This window comes from Myxocyprinus asiaticus, chromosome 5 (genome assembly GCF_019703515.2).
Source record: "Myxocyprinus asiaticus isolate MX2 ecotype Aquarium Trade chromosome 5, UBuf_Myxa_2, whole genome shotgun sequence".
Taxonomy (NCBI): Eukaryota; Metazoa; Chordata; class Actinopteri; order Cypriniformes; family Catostomidae; genus Myxocyprinus; species Myxocyprinus asiaticus.
In genome coordinates this window covers 28143453-28163693 of record NC_059348.1, presented here as the reverse complement: position 1 = coordinate 28163693, position 20241 = coordinate 28143453, and the positions used below count along the sequence as shown (strand labels likewise).

The window sequence follows — 20241 nt, the reverse complement described above, 5'->3', positions numbered from 1 at the left end:
TGATGGTTTTTCTATTGTTTTTGAAAGAAACTTTCTCGTTCACTTCCATTGTTTTGGTGTGTTTTCTAAGGAATCAGTCGAGTCAACGCGTGAATAGCTGGGCTTCCATCTAACTTTTTTATGCACATTTTGAAATTGCACATAAGAAATCCTGAATCAAAACACTTAATATGTGAATAAACTCTCTAAAAATTTGCTTAAAAATGTAATGCGCTAGACAGAGGTGGGTTTTCCAGAGTTTTGCATTAGTTAAAATGTGCACTAACATGGTTGATGGTTTATTTGCAAACCGATGATTAGTTTTGACCATTTGTGCACGTGTTATGAATGTGCTATAGCTTGATGTGACTGGCCCAAGGAAAGGTCTGACCTTAGCACAAAATTCTTCAAACATAGCCAGGCGCTCACAGGTATGCAGAGGCTGGTGGAGCATGGGCATTGCAGCCATTTCAGCCCTCATTACATCAGATATTACACTTATTCTGCAGCATCTCCTGGCAGCATTTAATAAAACGAGGTAAAATTGCTCCATCTTGCAAATAAAACTCTCCCTGAAGCAAGGAGGTCATTCAGCTCCTCCATCATGAAAAGGCGGCTCCCTCAAGATAATGCACATGACGTAGTGGATGCAATCGCACAACGATTTGTATTTTCTTTGATCACATTTTTAGAAATTAAAAATGCAAAAAGTTTAGATGGAAACCCAACTAATGACTCACTCATAACATAAAAAGATGCTCATTTATCGTCACCTACTAGCAGGGTTGGGGAGAAACGGAATACATGAAACGGGATTATGTTTTTAAAATACAAATTATTAGTAACTGTATTCCACTACAGTTACAGTTTAAATCATTGATAACACTATGTAACACAATTTTTGTTCCTGGGTAGTAAGTGTTATTTCCTAATTGCTTATGCCTCAGAAGTATAGAAAATGGCTATTATTCCCCACAAACTTTGCTTTTGTGACCAGGACAGTGATATTTTGAAATTTACCTATTTCCAATGAGAAAACGGGCGGATTGGTGTCTTTTCGTTCACATAAAGTCAGAAAAAAAACAACATATGAACCCAAAATCCTTCTTTATCTGTGGTCCGACGAAACACCGGCTTTGACCTTTGCCTCAGACAGCTTAGGGAAGAAGTCTTGAAGGTACTTTAAGGCTGCCAACTCCTTATCTAGAGCTCTGACAAATAGTTTCATAAGGCCCAATTTGATGTGCAGTGGTGGCATCAGCACCTTCCGGGGGTCCACCAGTGGCTCCCACTTGACATTGTTCCTCCCCACAGAGAACTCATCCGCTGTGTCCAGTCCCACCTGTGGTAGTGCGCCTTGGTGTCCCTGCTGTCCCAAAGGCAAAGATAGTAGAGAAACTTTTTTAAACCACCTTGGAGACCCATCAGGAATGCCACCATTTTTAAGTCTCCTATGACCTTCCAGCCGTACTCATCATACTTCAAGGCATCCAGCAAGGTCTTGATGCTGTTGTAATCCTCTTTGAGGTGCACCGAGTGAGCATGGGGAGGAGACGGGTACTTGTTACCATTATGGACCAACACGGCTTTGAATATTACTTTAGTATAAATACATGTTAATTTGGATTAATATGTTTTTTTTTGTTTTTTTTTCTGACTTTATGTGAATGAAAAGACACAAATTTGCCCATTTTCTCATTGGAAATAGGTAAATTTCAATATATCACTGTCATGGTCACAAAAGCAAAGTTTGTGGGGAATAATAGACATTTTCTATACTTTTGAGGCATAAGCAATTAGGAAATAACACTTACTACCCAGGAACAAAAAAATAAAAAATGTGTTACACAGTGTAATTAGAATACAGTTACATTCAATAAATATTTTGATTACTGAAGAGATTACTTTGCATTTTATTGTCATTTGTTTCATTTAATATTAAATGATAGATAAATAGCTAAAATGCTATTTCTAGCCATTTTACATTCATGTTACCAGGCACGATCATATATTTTTATCATAAAAATTCATGTTGGATCATAATTTCTTTTTTTTTCTAGTAAGACCTTTGATATCAGGGCAAAACTCATATTCTTGATAATAATTTTTGTATAGTTTTCCTGTAAAAATATCTAAAAATCCTTAAAACAAGATCAATTTGATTGATCAAAAGTAACGCTTCCAACCCTGCCTTCTGGAGTAAATATGCAATCTTCAGAAATGTTGTTCTCCATCTGGATTGCTAGTTTTGGTAGTTTATGCATTGCTTCTTATGGAGACCGGAACCATAAAACAGTCCAGTGGCAATTATAATCATCATAGCGCTGCCCAGTGGTTGGTCAGGAAAACTGGATAAAAAGCATTTTGAACAATTGCAACTTAAAGGAATGGTTCACCCAAAAATTTAAATTCTCCCATCATTTACGCACCCTCATGCCATCCCAGATGTGTATGACTTTCTTTCTTCTGCTGAACACAAATAAAGATTTTTAGAAACATACTGTATCTCAGCTCTTTAGGTCCTCACAATGCAAGTGAATGGTGATTAGACCATTGTAGCTCCAAAAATCACATAAATGATCACACTCCAGTGGTCAAATCCATGCCTTCAGAAGCGATATAACAGGTGTGGATGAGAAATCTAATGTAATCTAATCTAAACAGATCAAAATGTAAGTCATTGTTTACTCTAAATCTCTCTTTTCATTTTTACATCTGAAAGTCACGTGTTTGCCTGTTTTGTTTCACTTTCACATCTGAAAGTGAATGTGAAAGTGGAGGTTTAGAGTAAAAACTGACTTAAATATTGATCTGTTTCTCACTCACACCTATTATATCTCTTCTGAAGATACAGATTTAAACACTGGAGTCTGATGGATTACTTTTGTTTGCTTTATGTGATTTTTGGAGCCACAAAGGTCTGATCACAATTCACTTGCACTGTATGGACCTACAGAGCTGAGATGTTCTTCTACAAATCTTCATTTGTGTTCTGCTGAAGAAAGAAAGTCATACTCATCTGGGGATGGCATGAGGGGGAGTAAATGATGGGAGAATTTAGATTTTTGGGATTTTTTGGTCATTTAAGATACAATTTTCATACTTCCCCTTTTATTTTCTGAGAAATTGCTTTTGAAATCATCACTGAAAGAGTCCAGCATAGTTATATTTTTTCTTTATTGGCATTGGGAACAGGAAAACAATCATAGCAACATTAGTAACAGCGTTGTAGTGGTGAACAGTACAGTTGGGATTGTCAGATCTGCAACAGAAAAAGACCAAAACAGGGGTATGCCATGTGGATAAAGTTAGTGAAAACCTTTAATGGCTACAAGTTGCTGTAACACGTACAAACTGAGAGTAAGATGAAAATAAAGCCAACAATTAAAAGCCCCATTTACTGTAATCCACTTATATTTAAGAGAAATATAAAGATCTGCTGTATCCAATATTAAAATTCATACCATAGTATAAAAAGGAGACACAAATATCTGTGAGTAACAATAAGCACATTTTACTGAGTCAGAAAGACTTTTGAAACCTGTTGTTAATTATGAACAATTTTAAATTGAGTGTTTCAGCTCCACAAAATGACAATTTTTGAAGAAAGAAAGAAAGAAAGAACAAAATTATCAAACTGGTATGCTACTGACAGTAGCTAGTAGATGTAATTGATGGAAATTAGCCAGTGGCAAAATGGAAATTATAGTACAGCATGGATCATGCTTGCTTGGCACTTGAACGGTCATTGGCTGTGTCCCTGTGAAGAGCAGAGCATTGATCAATCACCAAAAAATGAAAGAACAGAAAAGGTCTGGCACAGAAAACAAACTTTGGCTTTGTGTTCAACACTTTAAGTTAGGCATGAACTGTGCATCTTGCATTGGCACAGCTCTCGTTTTATAACAAAACAGTTCACTTTTATAGATATCATACATGTGAAAACATGATAAGATACCTCAGTGTCTCATATTTTCAGTGTGACCAGCACAGAAACAGAGAGAAAGTACACATGTGGTTTAAGGACAATGATCACTTTCCAGATAGCTAGCATGGGTTTCAGAACCCAGTCTTCCATAGACAAAACAGCAAATGTTACAGGGCATGTACACATGCTGGTTACCCCGCAGACAGAGGTGAATTCTAGTCTTCCGCACTTTGAGTTAATAACGACTCCAGCCCTTACTGATAGAGAAATGTTTAGCAATGAAGAAGACATTTCTAAAGTGCTACCTATTATATCACAAGCAAGCTGTTTGAAAATCGTGAAAGAATTCAACATACAATTAAATAATGCCTACAATCATGCTTTGGATGAAACTGATTAAAAAAATTAAATAAACAAGAAGCATATAAACCATGTGAATGCCTTAATTTAAAGACGCATTCCTACAAATAAGGGTGAGAAGGTTTTTAAGTTAAAACGGTTTCAATTGTAATAGTCAAAAGAAATGAATATAATCTGTGCAAAGGAACATAATACACAGCCACGGTTTTCAACTGGCGTGGCTAATCCTGTAAAGGTGGTTGTAGTTCCACTATTAAGCACTAGGTGGCGCCACATACAAATACAAAAGATCACAATCTTGGCTCGACTTCAGTATAATGATTTCATAGGAATTCAAGGAAGACAGCGGTCACTATGTAGGTACCCTCAATGCCTTTGCTACATGAAAGCAATCATTTCTTTGTATCCTGAGCTGTTCTGTAATGTTAAGGTTGTTTGTTTTTGTTCAGGTATATAGACCAGCTTTAAGTTAACAGTGTATCTTTTAAAAAACATTTTAGTGCACACAAAAAACATAAGTGTTCTGTTTATCAAAATGTTCAGACAACCAGTATAAACTCTCAAAAGTCCACTTGTTCATTACTTTAAACCTCAGATGTCACAGGAAGACACTTATATTAAGTATATTCCCTCTCAGTCCGTAACACAGGCAGTTTTACGCTGCAGTATAGACTGCATGACAGTAAAGCCAGACAGCATCCAGAAGTCACCAGACTGAGAATTACAAAAACATGTTTTAAGAAAACGTCATGTCTTTACAGACTGTAGTGTAGGAGCTCTCTCCAGTGCAAGGTGACTACTGTATAAAAACATGTCCCGTGGATGCTTTCCTGTCCCTCAGTTGCTCTCCTGCTCTCTGTTGCCTCTGCCAGAGGAAGCTAAGAATGGTATGGAGAGGGACATGGAGGTGATGAAGAAGAGGTACGAAAGAAAAAAAAGCTAAAAAAGTGCAATGGTGTTATGTTCCCAGACTCAAACACGACACATTTTTCCCTTCTTGGTCAAGTTCTCTGTCTTCATCTTCACTGTCCAGCAGCTCGGCCATCCCAAAGGACAATGTCCTGCAGCCAGGGGACCGAGCGGTCAGGTTTGAGTGCTGTGTGCAGGAAGCAGAAGATGGATCTGTCCTGGAGGAATCTTGTGCAGTGGCACTGAACCCTTCATCTTCAGGACTCTCAACATCTGACTCCCCTTCCTCCTCCAAGGTTAGTTCAAACTGAAATTTCTCCCCTGCTGAGGCAATGCCTCCACCCACCACTCCCAGTCCGGCTACACTGCTCTTCTCCTCTGGGGTGGCAGTGGGACTGTGAGGGATCATGCTCTGGTACCACTCACGATTGTCCTCCAATGTGTCAAGAATCTCCTGGGCATCAGGATGAACCAGGTCCGCCCAGGTCTCCCATAGTGGGTGCACAATGTAGTCAATGAAGCCCACCTGATGGATGAGACATGACAAGTAAATGGGGAGTTGACATAAAATATGCTGAAAAATGTGGTAACCTTCAATTGTTACCTTAAAGGGATAGTTCACCCAAAAGTTAAAATTCTCTCATCATTTACTCACCCTCATACCATCTTAGATGTGTATGACTTTCTTTCTTCTGCAGAACAAAAATTATGATTTTTAGAAGAATATCTCTGTTGGTCCGTACAATGCAAGTGAATGGGTGCCAAAAATGTGATGCTCCAAAAAGCACATAAAGGCATCATAAAAGTGATCCATACAACTCCAGTGGTTCAATTCTTATCTTCAGAAGTGATATCACAGGTGTGGATGAGAATCAGATCAATATTTAATTCCTTTTTTGCAAGAAATTCTTCTGCTTGCCCAGTAGGGGTGGTAAGCATAAAGAATGTGAATCACCAAAAACACAAGAAGAAGAATGTGAAAGTGATCTGTTTCTCACCCACACCTACTGTATTATATCGCTTCTGTAGATATTGATTTAACCACTGGAGTCTTATGGATTACTTTTATGTTGACTTATGTGATATTTTGAGCTTCAAAATTTTGGCACCCATTGCATTGCCCAACAGAGCTGAGATATTCTTCTAAAAATCTACTTTTGAGTTCAGTAGATGAAATAAAGAAAGCGAAATACACATCTGGGATGGCATGAGGGTGAGTAAATGATGAGAGAATTTTAATTTTTGGGTGAACTATCCCTTTAAGAAGCTATTTCTACCTGATCTAACCCTTACAATTTGACGTGAAGCACATTTTTAAGCTTGGGAAAACAAATTTCAGTGTGCAATTGTTATTTCAAAGATCTATTTCCACTTGATCTAACACATAGAAATTACCTCCGTTGGTCTAACCCAATTTGTCAGGTTGAATAAGTCATGAATAAGTAAATAACATTTATGACTTTAATAAAGCCAGTTAATTTAGATGTTACCACATGAAGTAATTTTTTTTAGGTTACCTGACTTTTTTTAACAGTGCAGTGTACTTTGAGGAAGCTGACATGTCAAGCAGTGTGATATACAATACTCTATCTGAAACTATTTTTAACACTAAACTGCTTATTATTTAATAATTGTTAAGCATACAGTTTATATAGGCATATTAATAGAGATAATACACTGAAAAAAAGTGGTAACCTGCATTTGTTACCTTAAGGATCTATTTCTAATTGATCTAACCCTTAAAATTTGTTTTGTTGATGAATCTAATGTATTTAGGTTCATTTAGTGATGTTAAATAATACCAGTTAATTTAGATGTTACCATATGAAGCACATTTTAGGTTAAGGAATGTTCCAGGTTTAATACAAGTTAAGCTCAATCAAAAGCATTTGTGGCATAATGTTGATTACCAAAAAAAAAAAAACTTAAAAACATAAATAATAATAATATCGAGGTTACAGTGAGGCATTTACAATGGAAGTGATTGGGGCCAATTTTTGGAGGGTTTAAAGGCCAAAATGTAAAGCTTATAATTTTATAAAAGCACTTACATTAATTCTTCTGTTAAAACGTGTGTATTATTTGAGCTGTAAAGTTGTTTAAATTGTATTTTTTTACAGTATATAGGCTATAACTTATACACAGAAAAGGTTAGTAAACGATTTTATCACACTAACATCATGCTAACACAGATATTGTTTATGTCTTGTGGCTAAACCTTTGAAAAGGTGAGTATTTTAACATTCAAAAATTAGCCCCCATTCTTCCATTGAGGTGCCTCACTTTAACCTTGATTTGTGCTTTATTTTCTTTTTTTTTAAGAAAAGGAGGGGCAAGTCCAAAATATTTTTGTGGTAATCAATAATATGCCACATATGCTGTCTTTGAGCTTAACTTTTATTGAACCTTGAATATTCATTTAAAAAATTTTTTTTATATAGAACTGTGACAAGTTCTCCAAGATACTTGGAACAACTATTTGCCAACAACCTTGAAAAGTGTGTACAAGTGTAGGCTACCTAGGAGAACTGGGGCTGTTTTAAAGGCAAAGGTGGTCACGCCAAATATTGATTTAGTTTTTTATGTTTACTGGACTTTGTATGATGTTAATTGATAAATGAAAACTATTTATGGCATTATTTTTGAAGACATCCTTACTATGCAACATTTTTCCAAGTGCCTAAAACTTTTGCACAGTACTGTACATTCATATACGTTTTAACCAAAAATCTTCATATTGATAAAAAAAAAAAAAAAGTTTAACACATTGTGCATCAACAACCCAAACAAAATATGTTCATTCTATAACATAAATAATGATTAAAATAATGTCTTCAAAGAGAGCTTATGGTATCTCCTAATTTTTCCCTACTTGCCTGTGATTTCTCAATGGAAGCATTGTGTTTGTCACACATGGGGCTGATCTCCATGCCCTTGTCTCTCTCTCGGTCCCCCTGAGTAAAAAACTCCACCATGATGCGATCTGTCCACTGATGATACAGCTCCAGGGGCTTTGTTGGGTTGCTCAGGTCAGCACAATGCACCATGTTCTGTAGAACCTAAACATTTGACATTCAAAATCCATTTTTAAAACAAACTAAGTATGCTCGAATGTTTTATTGATGAAAACCATGATACAGTACATGTAGATGTATACAGTCTATCTAATTCTGTTTAGTTATACAGTTTCACAGTATACATTTTATAAAATGACTTTGTTCCAATTAAGTTAAATGTTTACTAACCTGTATGCGATCAGAATAGTTGTCCAACAGCAGCACACCCAGACTTGTCACCTTCTTAGTCTCTACCATGGTCTTGAGATCTGCTAACAGGTTCATATGCTTTGACATATCAGTGGCTAGGACCTGTAAAGAGTAAAATACACAACAAATACTGTAAATGAAACCACTTGTGGATTGTAGTTCCCAGGCTTGGACCTTAATAGATTTCCTCTAAGTGGAAGAATGCAGCACACATTCATCATTGTCTCCATTTCCTCACCATGTCAATGACCATTTTGCGTAGCGACTGTCTCTGTTTCTTGGTCAAGTTCTGGAAAATGTCACAGTTTTCTTCCTGCAGCAGTTTGAAGCCAACAGCCAGGTGGTGGTTCTCCAGAACAGAGGAATCGTTGTACATGAGAGCCAACTCTGAGTCTAAAGAAATGTTTGCATTTTAAGTCAACAACACAGTGTACGACCACAATAACAAGTTATTCTTGCTCCATTGCGGCCACTCACTTGTGTTGATGAGGAACTGATTGGACACTCCAGGGTGGTCCACATCATGTATTGCACTGGCAAACATTGCAGCCAAGATCTCAAGGTCAGTGAATACAGCCTAGAAAAACAGAAGTGCACATTTTAAATATCTTGCTTCGGGGACCAATGAGCAGAAAATGAAAAGGGAGTTAATTGAGACAAACCTCCAGTGCAGGGGTGGACAGGAGTACATGAGTGGACTGAACCACGTCAGCTGCATGCATGTTATTATGGTATGCAACATCGGAGTGGTAGTTTTCCTCCAGTGCCATCATGTAGGTGATGAATGTGTCGATGGGAATTTTAAAGGATTTCAACAGCTCTCTTTCCTGTAAATTACAAGTTCAAGATGCTTTATTTGCTTAGAAGTATACTGGTGTGACTCAAAACTTCTACATTAGATGAGAAGAGCTTCCCATTGCACTCTAAACATCTGACATTATGTACCTGGAAGATTGTGTACATTGCTACAGTCAATGGTCGGTTGCCAGAATACTCTGATATCTTGAAAATATCCACACCCCATCTGTCAAACTCCTCTAATTCCTGCAAAAGGGAGTTGGATGCAAATAAAAACAGTTCTTTGCTCACATCTTTGTTATCATTAATGCAGGACTACATAAAGCCCCTGTTCACCATGGTGGCTTTTGTTTGCTTATAGGGTGTTTTACTTGGCGTGAGAGCTCACCTTGGCCAGCAGATCTTCCTGGTCAGTGCTGACACCAAAGCGTGGGATGCTGGATGCTGCGAGGCTGGAGCTGTGTGTAGGTTTCTTCACTCCACTGATCTGAGACATGGGCCGCTTCTTTTTCTCCTTCTCCTTGGTTTGGGGGGACATGATCTCCATATCATGTTGCTTCTCTGCAACACAGATTCAATGGACATAAGATGCAATGACATGCACCAAACTTAAACAACTTTAACAAATTAAATAAGGGAAGAAGATTTAGAATGGGGGAGAGATAAGTTATACATAGATATAGACAGTGGACCCAAAAGGTATTTGGACACTTGTTTCTAAACTTCTCTATGAAAGGCATTGCATTAGATAACAAAAAATCCAATCAAGTGGCATTCATTTTAAAGAACAATGGCATAAGTGCACTATTCGAGGAATGCATTTCACTAAAAGAAGTTTGTTAGATATTAAATAATAAAACAATTGATATGTTGTTAAAAATGAAGACAAAATCATTTTGGACACTTTTTTGGTAGTCAAACTTAGTGGAATATGTCCAGAGTTAATGTGAAGGACTACACCACTGGTTACTTTGGTAGGACACCTGTGTGAACTTGTGGAGAACTGACTTCATATATCCACTAAAACTCACTTTGAGACCAGTTGGTTAAAACATAAAAACACAAATAAATAAAACATTGCCCACCATCAGCTACCCAGTTTTCTCACATAAAACAAAACTTCTTCTACACATAGATACCCCAGCTGAGTGTTGCTTTGTCCAAGGTTATTTTTCTCTATTAATTAACATCTAACGAAGTTTTGTGTTCCTTGCAACAGTCGCATTTGGCTTGTTCATTGGGGGCCTAAAGACAGTCATTTTTATGGCATGATTTTCAATGGCATTATTCATCTAAACCACACAATGAGGACTTTAAGACATTACAGCATAATTTTCTGTAAAAGCGTAATTTTCTGTAAAGCTGCATTGAAACGATGTGTGTTGTGAAAAGTGCAATACAAAAAAAAAAAAAGTTATCTGTAAAAGTGCATCATTTGTTTGTAGGCACCATTTATTTGTTTATTCTTTTTTATTATCTAGTGCTAATGAGTTTTAAGTGTTAGTTAAGTGCCAAATACCTAGGGCCATTAGATATACATGATAAATATAGAGTGCATATTTGAATGTATGTTCTGTGTTTTACCTAAGAAAGTGCTGGAGATGAACTCTGAGACCTGATTTCCTGACTTGCTTGTCTCTGACAGCTGTGTTAGCTCTCGATTCAGCATCCTTTTGAACTTTAGGAAAAGACACAAAGACAAATACGCTTTGAGATGTTACATCTCAGATTCATACAGTATCACATTTGAATAAATCCAGCAATCACAATATCCAGACAACTGCATTCACTGTTTTGTTTTTTCATCTATAGAATGAAACACATTTTTGTTGTAAAAAGACTTACAACAGTGTGATACACATTTAATTAAGAAGAGTCAAGGGATAAAACATCACATGACTTCAATGCAAAAATAAAGTATTACTGAGACAAGCTCAGATCTTAATATAGCTCATACTGCATTCAGAATTTGGTAGCAGCTCTTCATTCAGAGCTGTTACTGGCATCCAAGATTAGGGGCTGGGCTGCTAAGAGTGCCTTTCATCTGTGTAGTGGTATTATGTAATCATACACAAGGTTTCAGAATGAAACACTTCCAACTGAGACAGCAAAACAAACTGTACGACTGTAGGAGCCTTTCACACAAGCATGAGAATTTACCAGACACTTATATTGTTTTTATATAAAGCTAATTACAATCACAACAGAATAACCGTAACCCACACCCTAACTCTACCCTTAATAGAAAACTGTTTGCATTTCTATAATAATAAAAAAAAAAATGAAAAGCATTGTTTTTCTAAATGAGGATGTCCCCAACCGTAGGTTTTGACAGATTTAGCTCACTTTTGGGGACACATTTCTTCCAAAACAGTAGCAAAGTATGTCTCCACACACACAAACTCACACATCTGAAACCCCTCCCAGGCTGACATTGTCTTTGACACACACACACACACACACACACACACACACACACACACACACACACACACACACACACACACACTTACTTAGACACACTGCACCACCTGTAGTTTATAGAATGCCAAAGAGAGCATCCCTCCCAACTTCAGGTAAAAAACATTGCAAGAGCATCTTCCTTCCTTCCTAATGAATAAACAGTGCAAAAAGTGCACTAAACCAGCAGCATCCCCAGAATCCCAATATGAACAGACAAAATGCAGTACATGTGCTCTCTCTTACTTGAACATGCATCCAAGACACAGAGAACAAGTCACTGACATCTAGCATTTCAGTGCAAAACGAAGCCTGAACAAAATTGCCACTGCAACAGATCGCCTGAGCTCCCAGGTTCCACAGTCCACACCACATATGGCAGCAGCAGGAGTATCAGCCCAGGCACTGCAGAGCTCAGGCCAGCACCGGGAGCCCCAGCATCCATGGGCTGATGGAGCGGCAACACCTGTGGAGGGCTGACAGTGTGTGCTGCTGGCTGGAGAGAGTCTGCATCGCTGCCGCATGCTCTGATCTCCTACTCTGCCTGATTCATGTGTAAACACAGAGAACAGGCTCATCCCAGCCGTCCCTCTCCCTCCCTGCATGTAGCTCCCTACACACTGCCACACACTAGATGCAGGCCAGCCAATCGGAGGAGGTTTGCATCAGAGGCTGGTTCAAGGGGAAGCATCGGATTGGCTCCCAGCTCCACAGCACAGGCATGGGCAGGATGGGGTTGATACAGGGGGCTGGGGCTGCACCATGTGCACTTGCTTTGAAGACAAAACGATGCAGGAGTGGCTTAATGCTTTGCGTGCAGGTTTGCAAGCTGATGTAATGCATCTTTATAAATGAGAATCAGCAGCATTGATTGTTTTAAATTTCAGTATGCGTCAAATATAATCTACAGTGACACTGCATTGAAAATCTGGGATTCAAAAAAAAGTTGGAGGATTTTGAAACTTTTTAAACAAAGAAGCATTATGATGTACAATAAGAAGAATTTAAGATTCTGCTTTATTTCTGGGTCACTCACCAAATATAAGCAAATTTGTGACTTTGACCATGCCATGCCAGCTCAAGTGCATGCTGTCATTAAAACAAAAAGGAGGCATAAAAAATACCAAGAAATTCTGAAATTCCTATTAAGTGCTTTTTTCAATTATATCATACTAATAATATAATATGTAATGCAAATACATTTATTAAATCAGAAAAATGCAAAGTAGAAGCATTTGGTTTCAGATTTTGCATCCCACTGTATCTTATATGAAAATGAGGCACTGCAAATCTGACGACCAAGAGTATTAAATCAATGTAAACGTCAATGAAAGTACAGTACTTTGTTTAAATGCCAATACTTAAGCGGTTGGACATTGGCAAAGGTTTTTGCACGCTCAGTGTTTTTGTAGGGCGATACCATTTTATATTTTATTCGCCCCAGCTGTTGCAGGGTGATCTTTGAATGGGCAGCAGTTGATGTTAGTGAGATCATGTGTTCGTATGTGTTCATGAGTGTGTGAGTATGTATCCACGGTGCACGTGGTTGCTGCGTGGGTGGGCCAATCACATATCAAAGGCAATGAAATCCCCAGCAGGAGTAGGGGGGAAGGGGCAGATTCCTACATGACTCCACTCTCATTCACATTTTTCAGCACACGATGCGGTTGTGGGGAGGGAGGCTTTAGTTTAGAACATGCATGCATCCCGTTCCGCTCCAAAACAGCAATCTGACACATGGCCAACTGCATGTGTAATTCAGTCAAAAGGCATGTTGAGTATTAGGGTGGTATTATCGGCAGGTGTTCATGTATTGTGCTAGATGGTTATTAACAGTTGATACTGCCAAAGCAACATTTTATAATAAAAAAAAAGTCCCTGGGTGGCAATCAGGATACTGGAGGCAGAGATTCTCTTATTAGAGGATGACATGGCAACCTTCACGCCTGTAACTTTGACATCATCGATCCGGGATTTACAACAGTAAGTCACCATTTGCAGATACCATAGAAACTAAAGGGAGGTGCCGTGAAATGAATCACACTTGTTACAAAATTGTCTGTGAAATTGTTCTCTTATGAAACAGTTATTTTTCATTGTAAACTCCACGTATCGTTCACTCCAAAAGGAATATTTGATGGAAAATGTTGAAGATTAGCAGACAGGCAGTCAGTTTATAAAGTAATTAACTGCTTCCTCTCAAAAGCAGTTTCTTCAGCGTACTGAAGCATTTCCTCCATTGACTTCCATTAAAACAGAATGGCCACTTGTCTCCCTGTCGAGATCCCACCATGTTATGCATTTCTTTTTTTAGCTAACCTTCACCTGGGGGAGGGCTCTGACTGAGGCCTGTCAGTATTAAATTATCATTTATGTTAGGTCTACCTTGTTGGATGCCATCTCACTGACTGAGTGGCGTGTCTTCAGAGTCTCGAGCTGCTCGAGACACCAGTCCAGCTCATCCAGTGTCTCCACTGCCAACTTCTGGAAGGGCTCCTCTACAAAACACAGCACAAATACAAATTGCTATATTCATTATCAAAGGGATAGTTCACCTATAAAATGAAAATGCTCTTACAGAATGTGAAAAAATTTGAAAGTGAAAGTGGAGATTTATGTTAAAAAAGGACTTAAACATTGACCTGTTTCTCATCCACACCTTTCATTTCGCATCTGAAGATATAAATTAAATAACTGATGTTTTATAGATTACTTTTATGCAGCCTTTATGTGATTTTTGGACCTTAAAAGGTCTTCCACCGTTCACTTGCATTGTTAGGACCTACAGAGCTGAAATATTCTTCTAAAAAATCTTCATTTGTGTTCAGTAGAAGAAAGAAAGTCATAGACATCAGGGATGGCATGAGGGTGAGCAAATGATGAGAGAATTTTCATTTTTTGGTTAACTATCCCTTTATGACTGCTGCAATTACTGAAATTAAGTTATCTTCAAAATCATGTATTATAAGTCAATTTGCAAAGGTGAAGTGTATAATTCCTGCACCACTTGCATCACCAATCAAAATTGCAAAAATAATGACTGTATTCAAACAGGTCTCATGAACACTCTGTCAAGCAGATAGCCCCACCCCAAACTCTTGCCATTGGAACCAGTGTCGCTGTGTTGGGCTGGTTGGGATGCCCCAACAAACAGAGAAAAGTTTTAAAAGCGCCACAGAGCCACTTATACTTTTGGAGGGAAATCAACTTATGAATGGCTTACATGCATATTAAGCTAGCATAGAGGAAAGTATTTTAACCTCCAAAAAATGACACACTTCACCTTTAACTGCTTTGATTCATACTGTGCTTTTCTATGAGAGTATATTCTCTAACCTGGTACACTTGTCTTGCACATGGATGGTGGGTTGTTTCCAGAAGACCTCCTATGGAGATTTGTATCAGTGGAGATGAAACATGATTTAAAGAGTATTACACAGTTTACTGGGGCTGTAAAAGGGCTTACTTGCTCGGCATACGGTCTTGCTGATGGGTCAAAATGGCAAAGTTTCCCCGCACAGTCCTCAAGCTGGAAAGGACCTATGAGAAGAACATTATTGCTTGCCATTAATTATTTTTTGTTGGCATGTGATATTTGACTTCATATTTTTTTTATCTTATTCCTGACAAAGTCTTAGCAAACTTAATTACAGCTTCATTCAGAGAGAACAATTGTTACACAGAGAGGTGGACCTAGAAAATACTAGACTTGTCTGAAATTCTGCAGCTCTTTTAGAGTTTCAAAAGGACATAAAGGGTATCTGATTTCCAAAGTCATGCAGAATTCTCATCTGTCAGCATCCCTATCGACAAATGTGGTATTGGATTCCTAGCCTGTTTTGTAAACCGAGTACAGTGGTGACGCAAATACCACGTAATGCAAGCTGCATGGAGCGGAAGGGCTGTTCCCACCAATTCCAATTGCAGCACACACCACTTACACAGAAATGACAGTTCTAAATATTAAGAGATTAATCTGTCTTTGAAATTGAAGGCATGTAGAGACAAAATACCAAGTTCCTTAATGGAGTGGTCTTCTGGAACCATTAAATTATGCATAATCAACCATTAATGTCAGATCAAATATGCAAGTGTAAATGTTTTTGATACATTCTTACACTAACCTGTGCAAATGGTGTAACTATCATGTCTTCTCCATGTCTGTAAGAGAAAAATACATAAGTCAGAGGTCATTAATCACAAAATTACATTTTTCAAAGACAAATTATCTCTTAACAATACAGGACACACAGAAAATAACTTGAGGGCCATTGAAAAAGAATGACTAAGAGATTAAAGGGCTAGTTCACCCCAAAATAACAATTATGTCTTCATTTACTCACCCTCATGTTATTCCAAACCCATATAACTTTTTTTTCCCCTCCATAGAACACAAAAGGAGATTTCAGGCAAAATGTTCATCTCAGTCACCATTCACTTACATTGAATCTTTTTTCCATACAATGCAAGTAAATGATGACTGAGATGAACATTTTGTCTAAAATCTACTTTTGTGTTTTATGGAGGAAAAAAAAATCAATATGGGTCTGGGAAAACATGAGGGTGAGTAAATGATGACAGAATTTAAATGTTTGGGTGAACTAGCCCTTTAATGTCTTAGTCATTCTTTTTCACTGCGGAGAGTTAAGGATGTGGTCGGCTTCAGGTTACAGCACATCATCATTCAATAGAGCAAGTAGGTGGTAACACGCTTTTGATTAACATGCAGTTTGGGTGGAAATAAAGAAATACAGCTGTACATGGAAATACTCGGCGAAAAGAAGGCACCTCAGGCTCTTTTTGTAGTTTGCCTTCATCTCTAATGGGATATTGGAAATCAGACATTGAAAGCTTGGGGAAAAACTTAATAAGAAAATAAATGGTCTCAGCATGGTTGGATAGGGTGTGTCATGCACGTGTATTTGAGGAGCAGCAGGAGGGAAGTTAAACTAGGGAACACGCTGGGAAATGTGCCTTTATTCATATATTCCAAAGCCGTTTGGTGGGCCTGAGTAACCTTAACACATCACATGCAAATCACTCATGGCTGGAGAGTAAAGAGGGGAACTTCTGAGGTAAGACTGGTCAGGACTTAGACACTAGGGTAGAGAACCCGGGCTGGATTTTGTAAATGCAGGATAGCCCTTTCAAGAGTAAGTCAATATTTTTTCCAATATCTCTTCTCACCGAGTCAGCCAGTTGACTTCCCAGTGCTTCAAACTCTCTTCCCTTTAAAAACACAAGTAAGAACTGGTGACCTGCAATCAATTAATCACAAACTAAGGTGTTTAAAATTGGGAAACTACTGTGGATTTGACAATGAATGGAAAAATAAACTGCAGAAAAAAAAGAAAGAAAAAAGAAAGAAAGAATGTAGCCCCCTTTTCTGACTTTTTGAAATCCCAGCAAACCAAAGCTGACATGAAAGCATGCTCAGATGGAAAGAACAGCTGGACATGGTAATAATAAGGAGTTTTTAACCAGAGTCTTGGATTTTCCAAAATGACAGAGGAATATGATTTGATGTAATATGCTATTAAAATTGTGTCTTTGGGGAACATTTTTTCAGACATAATCAACCAGCTGGAGAGAGCCACATCTGTTATGAGGCAAATGTTTACAGTCTCAATTAAGAAAACTCTTCGAGCCACAAAACACTGTAGCTAAAGTACAGACTCTAACACGTGCAGCTTGTAGTGTATGAAACAGCATGCACACGCACATAAAACAAGAGACATCTTTTTTGCTTGAGAGTGGCAAATAATAGACACGTTGTAAAGTGATAAACAAGGTTATTTAAAGAGTTGGTATAAGTTTTAAGTTTAATACCTTTTTTTTAAAATACGTTTTTCTACTTAAAGCAGCCATAGGCAAATGCATCTAATAGGGCTTTTTGTTTTTGATATCAAAGTGATTTTTTGTGAAGAAAAAAAAAATAAAAATATTAACCACAAATATTAAATGAACCAAAAGCTAAAGTTAAGAAGTTAAAGTCTGTCAAAAGTATTAAAGGAATAGTTCACTCAAAAATGAAAATTCTCTCATCATGTACTCACCCTTATGCCATCCCAGATGTGAATTTCTTTTTAGGCCATACAATGCAAGTGAATGGGTGCCAGAATTTTGAAGCTCCAAAAATCACATAAGTCAGCATAAAAGTAATCATAAAAGAGGTTAAATCAGTATCTTCAGAAGCGATATGATAGATGTGGGTGAGAAACAGATCACTTTCACATTCTTCTTCTTGTGTTTTCTTTATGCATACCACCCCCTACTGGGTAGGGAGGATAATTTCAAGCAAAAAAAGGACTTAAATATTGATCTGTTTCTCACCCACACCTATCACATCACATCTGAAAATATGGATTAAAACACTGGAGTCATATGGATTACTTTTATTATGCCTTTATGAGCTTTTTGGAGTGTCAAAATTTTGGCACCCATTCACTTGTATTATATGGACCTACAGAGCTGAAATATTCTTCTAAAAATCATAATCTGTGTTCTGCAGAAGAGAGAAAATCATACACATCTGGGATGGCATGGGAGTGAGTAAATGATAAGATAATTTTCAGCTTTTGGGTGAACTATCCCTTAAATGCATCACTCAATTTTGGCCTGTAAATGGTTAAAGACATGCTGTAGAGTGATTAATTTGTCAAGACCTTGATGCATCGGGGGGCCTGGGTAGCTCAGCGAGTAAAGACGCCGACTACCATCCCTGGAGTCGCAAGTTCGAATCCAGGGTGTGCTGAGTGACTCCTAAGCATCCAAATTGGCCTGGTTGCTAGGGAGGGTAGAGTCACATGGGGTAACCTCCTCATGGTCGCGATTAGTGGTTCTCGCTCTCAATGGGGCACGTGGTAAATTGTGCATGGATTGCGGAGTGTATAGCATGAGCCTCCACATGCGGAGTCTCCGCAGTGTCATGCACGATGAGCCACGTGATAAGATGCGCAGATTGACGGTCTCAGAAGCAGAGGCAACTGAGACTTGTCCTCCGCCACCCGGATTGAGGTGAGTAACCACGCCACCACGAGGACCTACTAAGTAGTGGGAATTGGGCGAAAAGTGGATAAAAAAATAATAAAAAATAGACCTTGATGCATCAAAGTTTGGTGTTAGGTACCCTCACATTTGCTGAGACATATTAGGGGGTCAAGAATAAGAGGAGCAGTAGGCTACTCACAGTTCGCTGGCCGTGGATGAGTTTCGGGACATTGCCTTGGGTGAAAGGTCGAAGTCGGAATCGGAGCGATACAGGAAGGACTCCCGCCGCTGACTGTGAGGGAAATTGGCCTGCAGCACAAGGCCAGAGCCTGGACTGGCCTGCGATTCCAGAGGACTGCGGCCCACTGACAGCCCATTCTCGACATCGAAACTGTGAAAAGAAATACAGAGAGAAAGAAAGGGTTAACACAGCTGAGCCGTTCAGTTTGTATGCCTCAAACTCGGAAAAGAATAAGCATTTTTGAGCCATGGGTTCCATCAGGAGTTTCAAATGAGTTTTATAATTGCAGTTTTTTATTTTTTTATTTATGAGTAAAATAACGTCTTTGATTAACATTACTTAAAGATACTTTCCTGTTTTGTTCTACAACAAATTACACACAGTCCTTCCTCAAAAAAGAATTTTGAAGCCAGAGTGTATTTTAAAAATGTAAGTTGCTAAATAAGGACTTCAACAACCACAAGGATGGTAGTTTACATGCTTGGCAAGTCACATAACCGTTGTAGTCCATAACTAGCAACTTGTTAGCAACGTATGTTTTAAAAGCACACAATGGCTTCAAAATTCACGTTTGAGGTATGACTGTGTGTAATTTATGTTGTAGAACAAAACATGAAAGCCTTTTCAAGTAATGTTTTTAGCCCTTATTTTAGTCATAGCTGGAAAATTGATACTCTAAAAACCCAGGGAACTCATGGAGAATTCGCCTTCTGGGTTGGCCTACAAATTGACATTGTTACATTATTTTGTAACAGTTCTATAGACCTGTATTAGAATGCTTTGCTTTGTACATTACTGGTTACTTTTCCTGTTACACTCCAATCAGGTAAGATGTACCCATTGTCTCCACTGTGGTCATGTACGTTTAGCACACACCCTGTGCCAATGACCTAAACTGATACAGAAGGTCACTGACACCTTGATAAAAATGGGTACACACAAATGAGCAGGGAGACACTCTCTTTCTGCGTCAATTCAGATGTAAGCACTAGCCTTGCGAGTTAATATGACAGAGCTAGACATAAAGTACTGCATATCACATTCTCTGTAATCTCCATAAATTCAAACTCTGTTTGAATCTGTTTGAATGCAAGTGAGTGAGTGGAGGAAATGCCTCAGACTGAGCTCCTTGCTCATAAACTGCTTTTATGTCGAAAAAGTACAGCGATCCATAGAAACAGCTGCTAATAAGGTATCTACGTATGAATATCTACAGTATGCAGAGGAGGCTTACGCGCTTACGTCATGTGAGAGGCAGTTTGAGCTCCACAGCTGTGGAACCGAACATTTTTAGTAAACAATTTTTTAAA

At 38.2% G+C, this 20241-nt stretch overlaps 1 protein-coding gene across 5 annotated transcripts in view; it reads right to left on the bottom strand.

Annotated features, from left to right (window-relative positions):
* Positions 1 to 3139: 3139 nt before the first annotated feature.
* The window catches only part of pde4ca (phosphodiesterase 4C, cAMP-specific a), a 57631-nt gene continuing 40529 nt past the window's right edge, over positions 3140 to 20241 (bottom strand). For 3 of the 5 annotated variants that reach the window (XM_051698335.1, XM_051698337.1, XM_051698336.1), the window contains exons 2-15: positions 18890 to 19081; positions 15825 to 15861; positions 15167 to 15240; positions 15037 to 15086; positions 14086 to 14198; positions 10825 to 10918; positions 9629 to 9801; positions 9388 to 9486; positions 9105 to 9269; positions 8920 to 9019; positions 8681 to 8835; positions 8422 to 8544; positions 8053 to 8235; positions 3140 to 5702 (exon numbers count right to left, since the gene is read on the bottom strand). In XM_051698335.1, the coding sequence (XP_051554295.1) occupies positions 5226 to 5702; positions 8053 to 8235; positions 8422 to 8544; positions 8681 to 8835; positions 8920 to 9019; positions 9105 to 9269; positions 9388 to 9486; positions 9629 to 9801; positions 10825 to 10918; positions 14086 to 14198; positions 15037 to 15086; positions 15167 to 15240; positions 15825 to 15861; positions 18890 to 19081 (2035 nt within the window). In that variant the 3' untranslated portion in view covers positions 3140 to 5225. Of the gene's footprint in view, positions 5703 to 8052; positions 8236 to 8421; positions 8545 to 8680; positions 8836 to 8919; positions 9020 to 9104; positions 9270 to 9387; positions 9487 to 9628; positions 9802 to 10824; positions 10919 to 11946; positions 12033 to 14085; positions 14199 to 15036; positions 15087 to 15166; positions 15241 to 15824; positions 15862 to 16887; positions 16930 to 18889; positions 19082 to 20241 lie in introns of those variants that run through there. The other 2 variants (XM_051698339.1, XM_051698338.1) reach the window with 2 other exon arrangements.